Source organism: Oncorhynchus tshawytscha, linkage group LG23 (assembly GCF_018296145.1).
Source record: "Oncorhynchus tshawytscha isolate Ot180627B linkage group LG23, Otsh_v2.0, whole genome shotgun sequence".
NCBI lineage: Eukaryota > Metazoa > Chordata > Actinopteri > Salmoniformes > Salmonidae > Oncorhynchus > Oncorhynchus tshawytscha.
The window spans coordinates 10,545,135-10,557,816 of record NC_056451.1 but is presented as its reverse complement, the minus strand read 5'-3'; the positions used below and the strand labels follow the sequence as shown (position 1 = coordinate 10,557,816).

The following is a 12,682-nucleotide window of genomic DNA, read 5'->3' as shown; positions in this document are numbered from 1 at the left end:
GGCCTTCCATATGAAGTTGAACTAATTCAGTAGCCACACACAAGTGAATAGACATTGGTTGGAAATGATGAACAAACACATTTTCCACTATTGAATAAAAGCCTCCTTGACGAAAAGTCCCCTCAGTTCCAAATAATGGGAGGACATGTCCTCCACGTTGAAAAGGGCCAATTTCAACTATATAGGCCAGGAAACGAGAGAGCTTTCTCCACACGTGAAATGGTATGAACTCTGAACTATTGATCACCTAAAGAAGAAGCACATACTAAACTAGCATATATTAGACTGCAGCTGAACATATACACAAATCCAGTACGAGAACACTGACCGACGAGGACGCATCTCCAGAGTGAGATGAACCTCTCAGACCACGGGAACCTCTCACATGATGAAACTAAAGATTCCTCAAAGGACGAGGGTGACATTGAATGGGCAAACCAGAGCCTCACATCACCAGCTCAACTATCGAAGCCAGCTTCACGTAAATACAATGCATTGCTTTTCCGAATGAGCGATCGTTAGTGACATATGTATTTATGTGGGAATAGCTTCCCAGGTCTGATAGAGACCCATGGTCCTTAGTGTTCTTTCCAAAAATCCCTTCTCTTCTCTCTGAATCTATTGTGTTATAACCAAACTGTTTTTGTTTAGTCCAGTAGGGACGGTATTTACTGTATAATGTTATTATGTATTGTATATTCTGTAATTGACATAAAAGATCTTCAGATCTTTAGGAGTGGATTCGGGAGATAGCCACTCTATATAAACTAATGCTTCTGTGGTGCCCCAGGTTATTAATGGTTTAATTGTTGCGTGGTTTAATTCAATCACATAATCAATTACACGTTAGGTAATCAATTTGAAAATAGCATGTCATCTCATTAAAGAAGTCAGAGACACGACAAGCCCATCAAAGTTGTTTCACCATGATCAGTAAGTGTAACAAAACAAATTTTTGCCTTGATAAGTTGTTTGGTAAGGCTTGCTTGCTTTAATAATCATAGAGTGTGTGTGTGTGTGTGTGTGTGTGTGTGTGTAGTATTCTTACAAATATGAAAATCTGCATACTGCATGACACAGATACGGGTAAGAATAAAATAACCTCTCTAACACTTGTTAGGGGTGGACCTCATCGGACCCTTCACTAAATCCAGGAATGGCAACAGCTGTTGTCTGACAGCGACCGATCACTTCACCAAGTGGGTGGAAGCAATATCCATTAAGGTCAGTAACGGGAGAGAATGTGCTTTACTCCAAATTCCCTTCTGTAACCTATTAAAAAGGGTGCTTGGAACCAAAAATAGATTTGAGTTTTGTATGATACCAATCAAGAACGAGACTGGTGAGGCCTCCTCAAGGTGATGATGGACATCTTCAACACCCACAGTTCTCCTGAGGCCATCTTAAGTGAAACAAGGTACTGATGTTATTGGTTATATTCTGTTTTTTTTATTTAAATTTTATGGTACATAAGACATATTTCAATATCTCACATTGTCAATAGATATCCCTTTCCTACTCCCTTCTCCAGGTTTTGGATGAATGGACCAACCAGACCCTCAAGACTGCCATGGGCAAATCCCTTGACGGTACCAGGAATGGTGGGAGGACAACCTGAAGGTAATTCTCTTTGCACACAACAGCAGCGTCCAGGCCTCCACAGAGTACTCGCCGATCGCCTGATGTATGGACGGGAGCGGCAGCTGTTGACTGAGGTAAACAATGCAATAGTACTGTATATACAATTATTGCATATCATGTAGTCTTTAAAATTTGTTATTGACTTAGTGTTATTTGTTTATTGCTATTTTTGTATAATGTACTTTCAGATCACTGAAAATACACCTGATGTGGTGGAAGTGGTCGAACCAGATCAGAACGCTTTCGAGGACCACCTTCAGGCACGAGCTGAGAAGGATGTGGAGGCAAATGACTTGGTTCGGAAGAAGGACGAAAGGAAGACGAGACCTGGGAAACCTCGCTGCTCTTTCGCTCCTAGCTGAGGTCACCATCTGTTAAGGTGAATATAAAAATCTCAGATAATAACTATTTGCATTTGCACACAAAATAACCTGATGCAGATTTTTTTCTCTTTGTCTTCCTAGAGTTACCTCGGTGGAAGCCAACAATCTTCTCCAGTTGGAGTGGTTGGGCGGTCGACTACTGAAAGCCCTGACGCCCTACACTTTGGTGAAGCCCATGAGACAAAGTCTGTTAAGCTTTGGTTGACAGTTGAGAAAGCTTATAAAAAATGTACCTCCTTAATTTACCTCTCCAAATGACTATAGAACTATCGATTATCGATACTCAGGAGGTATCTCTCCCAACAGAGCCATTGAGTTCGTATCAGTCTGATTCTCTGTGCTCTGAGTCGGAGGGGGACCAGCTTGAGGTAGGTTATACCTTCAAAAACTGTTTAAAATGACATTTCTTTCATTTATAACACTGCACTCATCCATCACATGAAATGTAACCTGTGTGTTTATGTCTGTCTCCTACCCTGTTTCCTTTACTCTGCTCCTGTTCTCCAGGACCTAGGGGTTCCCCTAACACCCAAACGGGGATCTACCTGATGTCCTCCCTTACCAACCACCCTCCAACTTTTCATTACATCTACGGCTACTGTTGTCATTATCTGTTCAGAAAGTTTTCTTGCTTCATCACACTGGGCACATAATACACTAGCACTGCAAACACAGAATAAAGAGAGCAGCAGTGCCTGGACTTTGAAGTCTCCCTCTTCAAGTCCCCCTCCCGAGACTGGCTGCCTGATGAGAACAGGAGACAGGTAGAACCTCCCATCCACACAGCACCCACCTCCTCTCTATTCCACACAGCACCCACCAACCTCTCTATTCCACACAGCACCCACCAACCTCTCTATTCCACACAGCACCCACCAACCTCTCTATTCCACACAGCACCCACCATACAATTAGTAAAGGGCTGTTTTATGGTTTTTCATGGCGTTAAGAATGTGTCAAACTCATTCCACACAGCAGAATTCAGTATTTCAGTCTATGACTGCCGCGTGGGTGTTCCAAAACATCTGGTGAAAATAAACCAATGACACAACTGTATCAAAAAAAAGATCAGGGTTTATATATTGAAATCTTAAAATATTGCCAGGTTGGTTTTCACAGCTGTTTCACAAGGTGTTTGTTGTTGTACATTTTAAGGTATCCCTTGATGGTATTTGTTAGTTCAACATTATTCATTGTTGTATCCTGGGACCTGCAATAGGTACACATATATTCAACCACAAGGGTGTACTATTGAACTATGCGAGATAGATATATATTTTTTATCATAATAGAGGAATACTGAAATAATATTAACGTAGCAATGTTTAAGACATGGATCTCAATTAGTTTCAAAACGTCACAAATGTCTTTCCACCCCATGGCAAAACATATGGAATTGCAGGAAATTATCTGTAAAACTGCACATTTTTCTCTCCGCCTCATGGCAAAATGTGTAGAATTGCAGGAAATGAACTTTAAAACTAAACCTAATTGTAAAACTACTTTTGCCCGCGAGGTGGAGGGGCCTCCCAACAGATTCTCGCCTATGGCCCCCAAAAGGTTAGGGCCGGCGCTGGCTTGAAGTGATATGGTCATTTTTTTTATGTGAATGCAATGAATTATCTCTTTGGAAGTTTGTAATACTACTGAGCTCTAGATATTGTAGTTTGTGTACAAATCAGAGGATGTTTCAGAGTCTCAGAGGGATAACTGTGGAGGAAGACATAAATACATATCATAAACTTTTCACATAACAGCGGAAGAGAAGTATAAATGTTCACAGAATCCCAGCTCGAAGTAGGGTGTGGCAAAAGACCACAAAACATCTCCTACGATAGGCACGTTCAGCCCTCTAGCCGCTCTAGGCTAACAATCTAAACGATGATGTAGTCTTGAAAGATTGTCAGTCTCGTAAATGCACTGGGTTAATCTTGTCTCGGTGCGAAAATATTTCCTCTGCTAAATCTTTCCTGGGTACCGTACATGGCACGTGTGCTTATCATTAGGGAACAATCAGTGTTGCAGATGCAAACTGCTTGCGTGACTCCCCAGCTGTTTCTGGTTTAGCAGTGAAACATGGTACCGTGCAGACCTGAACCTCACGCACACATCCCCACAATGGACAGATGCCTCTACCTGGGGTGTGAGAAAGAGCAGTTGGGTAATACACAGAATGAACAGTTTAAGATTGATATATTGTCACCTTTTCTTATTCATCTTGGCCCACTTTAAGAGCAACTAATAATGCAACAGAATCACGTTTCCTCAACTTTGAACTCGAGGGTTCATTGGTTGAGCCACTATAAATCAACCTGTGTATCATAGACTATGGGGCTACATAGACCCTTGAATGCACTGTAACACATACAGTACAGTATGATTTCTTGTCAACTTTTTCACACAACATTTTACAACGCACATAATTGTCCTATCTAAATCAATTTTGTGAATATTCTACTTTGGAGAGGGCTCACTGCAAATCTTGAGACGAGAGAAAGCACTACAAAAGTAGTACAAGAGTATTAACAATACTGTGCCAGGCAAGCTGCTGGCACAGAGCATCCCCATAAAGAATTGGCTTTAGCTCCACAGTTTATCTCTGCATTCCTACTGAGAGAGCTCTGCTGGCCGCTACCCAGGGGAGTGAAATGTTATCATGGGAGAAACCGTCAAGAAAGCGCTCGCCACATAAAGCTACTGTTAGGGGCAGAGGTTAAAAAGCACCGGGTGCTAACTGATAGCAACCATTGCAATAACCATATAGTCTGTATTGCGCGTTTACATCAGGTGGCATTTGCAAGGGCGCACCACCAGGGTGGTCCTTATCCCCACTGTGTTCTCCTCTTTGGTGTTTTGGCTGCTATCCTTATAGGAATACAATTTACAGAATCCATTAGCTGTTACGAGACTTGCGTAAATCAAATAAAAATCCGTAAATAGTCTCCGCCCTTTGTTCTTTTTTTCAAATCACGCAGCGCTCCTCCGCTATCATTTATCATCCAAAGCAAAAACAGATAAAGCCGTATGCTTATACGCAAGTGCATTCGAAACCTACATTTCCATTACTGGTATTGATAGAATAATTGACTTTTAGAGGGGGGTGATTGAAATGGGTTGTGATGCTTGAGGGACTCCGGGCTGAAACCCATGTGTCATTCTCAGTCCGGGACTACAAAGCAATTTTCCAGCCTGCAGATCGGTAAGAAGGAATCAATATCTCACATTCCTGATTACTCTACAGAGGAAATAGAGTTTGTATTGTTTCTTCAAGACAAATGTAGGCCCCTGGCAAGATACATGGTATTTTCAGCGGTGAAGAAAGCCCCCTTAACTGGAAACTACTTTTCCCATTCACTCCTTTCATTACACCCCCAAACCAACACCTGTCTGTGCTGAGTGTTGAGCTCTTACTCTTTTTATTTGGTTTGTTTCTGTTCTTTCACTCTGGCCAGCTCAATATCACTACTGCAGTTGCTGTAATCTAAAGTTCTACACCTATTTCACAGTTGGTTTCACCTTAGCTGTGAACGGCCTTCCTGCTCTGTTGTTTCTTCGTCTACAAAAACTTTCTTTCTCACCCTGACAAATAAACCGAATGTTTTCTAGGAAATGTGAAGAGGAGATTCTACAAACCAATTCTTTCTAACATAAAATACTGCAGCACAATGCCCAGAATTGAATATGCAAAGGAAATTAGCGGGGTGTTGCACAGCTTCTATACAGCAAATGAGTCAAAAAAATGTGTATATTATATATACACGGTCATATTACACAAGGACACATTTCTATTCTATGAGAAGTAGCAGAGCCCATGAAGAAGGAATAACAACCAAGGGGGAGTATAACAAAACATTGAGAAAAGATTCCTGCTATCCCTTCTGGGGAAACGTATCCTGTTTATGTGAGTCACACACTGTATTACAGAACAACATTGACTGAGAGCTGCAAGGAGACTTGGAATCTATCTCATCAGATGCAGGTGTGGTCATGGACGTAACTCCCTGCCTCTCGAAAGAAGGTGGGGAACGTGTCTGCTGAATATCACACCAGAACTCTGACACTTTATTACACCGGAGTAGATTAACGGAAAACTGCAGTCAGTTTTCGTAGTAGTAGTCTATATGATTATTTTGCATTTTGCGAATCAGAGTGCATAAATGTTTATTGTGCTCTAGAGGCGCATAAGCAAAACTGACATTATATCTGATAAAACTGCCACCTTTCCAATAGCTGATGATGGTAAGTAGCTTTAGCTAAACCTTGTATAGTACATTTAATAACATCTAATACCTCTCTATCTCCACTGGAAAACATTGCATGATTACCACACATGTTATTGACCCACTTCATCAATCATTTGATTGAATTGATCCCTTCTTTCTGACGAAGGGCATTGACGGTCGTAACGTCACGATTTTAACTCAAATTAAATCAATAAAGCATTGAGTTTTCAATTGTGAGTTAGAGTCGCGCCTCTTCCTTCAAAACATTGAATTGATCCCACTTACAACAATGCTGGGAAACGTCTTCACACACAACTAACCATGGATCATTTCAAATGGACACACACATAAAACAGCGTTCCATCCCACATGCAAGAAACAGACATCACCACTTTGTTATGTCCCTGAAACCAAACCAATACAAAAGTTATGCAAGTGTAAGCAGCACAACCAAACATGGAACAATAACTTGTGCATAAACACTTTTATAGCGCTGTTGATCGTGCCAACGCTAGCTTTTACAATCACCCTACATTCATTCTGCCAGTGATTAAACGTCAAGGGCACAGAGAATGAAGAGAGTGAGAGAGAGAGAGAGAGAGAGAGAGAGAGTGTGAGAGAGAGAAATGGAGAGTGTATGGGAGAGGTGATTACCCCATGTTAATCCAGTATCAGCTTTCCGTGATTTGGAGGCTTCCCAGTACATTACTCATTAAGTGCTGAAAGGTCTGTTTAATGCAGATTAGAGGGTGAGAAGAGGAATGGAGGCAAAACTTGAACTTTCTCACGAAATCCATTCCTGATACTATCTGGCTTTCAACTGGACTATCCAAGCCTTGTTCCGTGATGATGTCCCCACTTGTCTCCTGTGTTTTCCTGCAGCTGTGCTCCATATTTCTGGTTCTGTTTCAAGCAGACTTTAAATTGAGCTATCCCCCGTAATTCAAAGGCAAAAAGCTCAAGCCGTAGACTTTTATCTGTCACATATTTTCCACTAGTCATCATTTTGTGATGATTTTGCTAAATTCAAACCTGATGAGGCCACATGCAGTATTTGCCTATACTTTATATCTGCGTACAAAGAAAACAGTGCAAGAGAATACAGTCAACTTCTACAATAAGTGCACATTGGATATGTGTGAAGTCTGTTCACATGCAATGTATTTAACGAGTCCCAATCCCAATATATTCTTTCAAATTACCCTGGTTGACTGCCTGCTCTGGTTTAGTGCACACATTTATGACTGTCCTATATCATTGTTTACATCAGCAGCTTAAATGATTGGAAATGTATGGTCAAATGTTTGAAAGAGGCTCACACTTCAAAAGACAAATCACATGCCCTCTAACATGAATGTCATCATACTAAATCTAAACCATTGCACCAACGATATCAGATACCATACTTTATGACCTTAGCCAGACCTAACCAGGATCGTAACGCCCAATGACCTGAGCTGATCCCAATGACCTGAGCTGATCACATGACCCGGGGCTTACCATGCCGAAGCCGGGGAAGAGGCTGACTGCTGAGGCCGTATCCAGGGGAAACGGGAGCTGGAACTGCTTCATGCCCAGAGACTGCTGGATGGTGGGTAGAGCAGGACGTATCAGCCTCGGCAGGAGGCCATTTTGACATGCATTACCTGTAGAGGAGAAGAAAGAGAATGGGCAGTGTTCAAGGGTCTGTGCTGTGGTGGTTCTCAGTTAAACAAGAGTATGATATTATGAGCAAAATGTACAATGTCTCATAGACAAAACCACCAAAAAAGTAAGATTCAAATGAGATGAAATATGAGAGCACTTGTATCTGGGGGGCTCCCAACTGTATTTGGGAGGCTCCCGAGTGGCACAGCGGTCTAAGGCACTGCATCTCAGTGCAAGAGGCATCACTACAGTCCCTGGTTTGAATCCAGGCTGTATCACATCTGGCCGTGATTGGGAAGCCCATAGGGTGGTGCACAATTGGCCCAGGGTAGGCCGTCATTGTAAATAAGAATTTGTTCTTAACTGCCTTGCCTAGTTAAATAAAATATTTAAAAAATCGGATATTGGTCTGCCTTCTCTAACTATGATGACCTCTCTTCCAATGAAAACAAGGCCTCTGGACTGAGTCTGAACTATAGATAAACCGAGACAATTCAGACATAGCCTACAGAGACAAATACAGTATGATGTTAATTGGATCATGGGAATGCCATGTCAGCCTTATCCAGTTGCATTTGACTCTTTAATAATCCTTCTCGTCAGCACTGTTTAAAGCTGCAATCAATATATGGAACTTTTTGGGTGACCTGACCAAATTCACATCGAAATAAATGTAAGTTATAAATCTGTCATTCTTATTGAAACCAAGTCTAAGAAGAGGCAGATATGTTCTATGTGCACTATTTCTATGCGTCCCGTTCTTAAGTTTGTCTTCTACTTTCGGTTTTGTACACCAGCTTCAAACAGCTGAAAATACAGTATTTTTGGTTGTGGAAAATATATTTCACAGCTGTTTAGATGGTACAATGATTCTCTACACTATGGTTGCTTGTTTTGTCAGAGAAACTGAAATTAGGCGAACTATTCGAATTTTAGCAACCAGGAAAGGGCGAAGCGATTTCTGCATAGTGCATCTTTAAGAGAGAAATGTCTTAATGCTGAAACCATCCTCTTAGTCACAAATATGAAATGAGTGCACCAGACCAGACAGATCAATAACGAAGAAAATTCAATAACAAAACGGCAAAACGGTCTGGAAAAACCAAAGTAAATACGTTCATTGTCATCTACATGAGAGAAGCCAGAGAGGGGCTTTATAAGCCATGAATTACAACCAGCAGAGCCTTTCTTCAACACCGGGGGATTAGAAAGCAGCTTTCCAAAACATTAGGAACTAAAGAAAGCCATTCCGTACCCATTAATTAGAACCAGGGATGACTTTTACCACAGCACATTTAACAACATGACGAACTCAGAGCCAGCATGACTAAAAGCGCAGATACCATATCAAAACACCGGCTTGAGACAAATAAAAAACTATGTTTGCCACATCAAGTCCCCAGGCGATGGTAAGGGTGAATAAAAAGAAACAGTTGTAAAAAAGAAAGAGGGAGAGAGAGGGAGGGAAACCACAAGTCTTTTTTTCCCCCTCTGCTCGGAGGAGCACTGCCATCTGTTGGAAAGCAGCAAATGCCGATGGTCATGTGGAGACACGTCCCAGTTCTCCTCTAACAAAGCATGTCCTTCTGCAGCCATCATCCCTGCAGGATCCTCCACTGACATGTTGCCTGACGTCACCCTGGAAACACGTTGCCGACAAGCCAGATTGCCGACCAGAAATGCAACGTGCAGTCAAAACAGCCTATTCAAACAACCAGAACTGTACTCTGGTTGAGGAGTGAGGAGTGAGCTACAGTATCCATTGTGGTGTTTCAAATATAAACGTGTCCATAGAAAAAAAGGAAAGAATGGATCTGGTTGTGATGGAATTGTTATACAGTAAATTACAAGAGGCACATAGGAGTCCAGCATCTCAGCTCTACTGAATGACAAAAAGAGAACAAATTACATCGGTCAATATTTTAGCCAATCTTTTAGTCTCGCCTAACAGAGTGCAGTAACTCAAAAAACAATTTCCCCATTTCAGGATGGCGTACTGAGACAAGACACTTTAACCTCATGCGTTCATTTTCACTTCCTCCGTTCCGAAGGATAACAAAGCAACACTGATCTCCCAACATGCACAAACACACAAGGAGACATTCCATCTTTTAACATTGCCTCATGTAAGGCTAGTGTTTCAACTCCCTGACCTGAACGTTATATTGGCGCATGGCTGGCTCATTGTAGTATTAAGAGTGGAGCTTGTAGACTTGAGTAAGTCCTGTCTCTAGGTATGAGACTCTCTAGCTGTGTATAATACACTCTTAGAAAAAAAGGGTTCTTCAGCTGTCCCCATAGGAGAACCCTTTTGGGTTCCAGGTAGAAAGAACCCTCTCTGAAAACTGTCCTATATTGAACCCCAAAATAGGTTCTACCTGGAACCAAAGGGTTCTCCTATGGGGAGTGTGCAAAGTGTGTTTTCATGTGGTGTGTTTTGAAACACGTGTAAAATAGATATGTGTGCTGCTCGTAAATACATGTAAACATGTCCTCGTAAGTTTGTTTAATGTGTATCTGTCAACGTCTTGTGCGTCACGCGTCTTTTCATGCATGTCTGTGCGTGTGGGCGCCTTGCATATCGGCCCTCTTAAAAATGTCTTTATCTGGGACTAAAACCCTGCGGCAGTGTGTCGAGCGAGAGTAAAGATGTCTGAAGGACACAGACTAACGTGAATAATTAATCGTCTTCCACTGCTCTCTCCCACCTCCGCCTCTCCTGGTCTTGATCCCGACTGCTCTCCGATAAGATCTGTCCAAAGGGCCGAGATTCCACATAGCCGGAAATCTGCTGTCATGGAATATAGAATCTACGATGCAAAGGTCTACTATTTCACAGAGCAAATATAAATCCAATTATTGGGAAATATGAGGTCAAGTGCGTGTCAAAAACATTCATATATCCTGATGATGTGTATTCAGATGTGTTTCACAGCATTGTGTTCTTAGGCGCTGTCTGGGTGTATTCCATGACCATAATTACACTTAGGATCAATTACTGTAATTAAGATGCAGAGGTTACAGTGGTTTCACCCCATTTACAAAAACAACAAACATGTAGAAACATTCAAATCTCTTATTAATCCATAACATTTGAAGATTGGTCAATTAGAAACAGATTTACACCAATGTACCCCTAGGCTACATGTTTGTATCCATTTCACTAAGCTCTCCGCTGCATTGCTAACGGTTAGCATTTAGCTTCGGGCTCAGACTCGAGTAGCCTGGCTAACACCAGAACCCCACCCTCCCAACGTAACCCGCTCTGTTGTCATGACTTTCGCGGTGTAACCTCTAATAAACACAGCTGTCTCGGAGTTTGATCCAACAATCACTTCCACTGTGCTCTGTAATCTGAGGTTAACCAAAGAGATGTTTACGTGCTCTTAAACTCCAACCACCAGGCCAGATACACCAGATACGTGCTCTGAGCCTCCAACTCAACACTAATCCCTTTTATGATTACAGCTCACACTAGGAGACATTACTCCTGCTGAGTTACTGTCTTTTCATTGGCCTTCTTCATCCATTTGGTTCATGAAGAGGGTTATTTGCATAGGGGGCACATGGGGAATTCTCGCCCTTGATTTTTGTTTCTTTTTTTCCCATCAGAAATTCTAAGGGATCAAATTCATAGGGATTTGTAGAAGTATTATGTGACAGGAGAATTTATATAATTCAAAATGCATATTCAAAAAGTTTTCAACCAAAAACATCTTTGAGGAAAAGCACAAACTTGGATTTTTATTCTAAAATGATTCTATCACTGACACAACAGCTAATTTAGCTGTGTTTATAGTCTAACATATTGTGCAAACTATATTAATATATTCATCCACAAATGCTTAAGCTTAAGCAACGCACGTTCTCCACAACCAAAACCTAACAAGCTTCCTTCCTCCCTTTTCCTCCATTATGCAATGACGACATTAGGCATTAGTACAAGAACAAAAGAATTCCAGACATAATATACTCTTGATTATTTTATTCACAATGCACTTCTTTTTCATTTGACAAAAGTGATAAAACTGCATTTCACCACCCTATCGTCACTAGGGCTACCTCTGTCTCCAGGTGGGCCTGTGTGTTGACTAAAGCTGATGAGTCACGAGGCTGTGCTGGCACCAGGGAGGTGACTCCACAGACCAAGGACACCAGACCAGTCACGTCCCCACTACATCAACACTCCTTGCCCTTCAATGTACACAGAGGGCTCATGTCAACAGTATGCATATCAGTACAGGAGAGATTGACTGCATCAATTCTTGTTTCTGTGAGAAATATTATTGTGTAGAAAATTCCAAATGGTCTGTAGAATCAACTTACGTATAGCTCTGAGAGACATACTTACCCCAGCAGACATGCCACCAGGGGTCTCTTTACAGTCCCCAAATCCAGAATGAATTCCAGGAAACACAGTATTATATAGAGCCATGATCATATAGAGCCAAGAACTCCCTTCTATCAAATTATTCAAGCAAAGAAATAAAACAACACACACAGCACTTAGGCTTTGAGGCATATGTATATGTACGGATGTGTGTGTAACTGTCAGTAATGTGTGTAACCGTCAGTAATGTGTGTAACTGTCAGTAATGTGTGTAACCGTCAGTAATGTGTGTACTATTCTTCTTATTCTCTGTGTGTCGTTCAGTCTTTGAGCTGTCCTTTCCTACTGATATTCTGTATTGCGTCATGTTTTATGTTTTGTGTGGACCCTAGGAAGAGTAGCTGCTGCTTCAGCGACAGCTAATGGGGATCCGAATAAGATACAACAAAAAATACTCC

At 41.5% G+C, this 12,682-nt stretch overlaps 1 protein-coding gene across 2 annotated transcripts in view; it reads right to left on the bottom strand.

Annotated features, from left to right (window-relative positions):
- LOC112223009 (zinc finger protein 385D) overlaps positions 1-12,682 on the bottom strand; it is a 40,922-nt gene that overhangs the window by 26,759 nt on the left and 1,481 nt on the right. For both annotated transcript variants that reach the window (XM_024385920.2, XM_024385922.2), the window contains exon 2: positions 7,748-7,893. In XM_024385920.2, the coding sequence (XP_024241688.1) occupies positions 7,748-7,893 (146 nt within the window). The remainder of the gene's footprint in view (positions 1-7,747; positions 7,894-12,682) is intronic.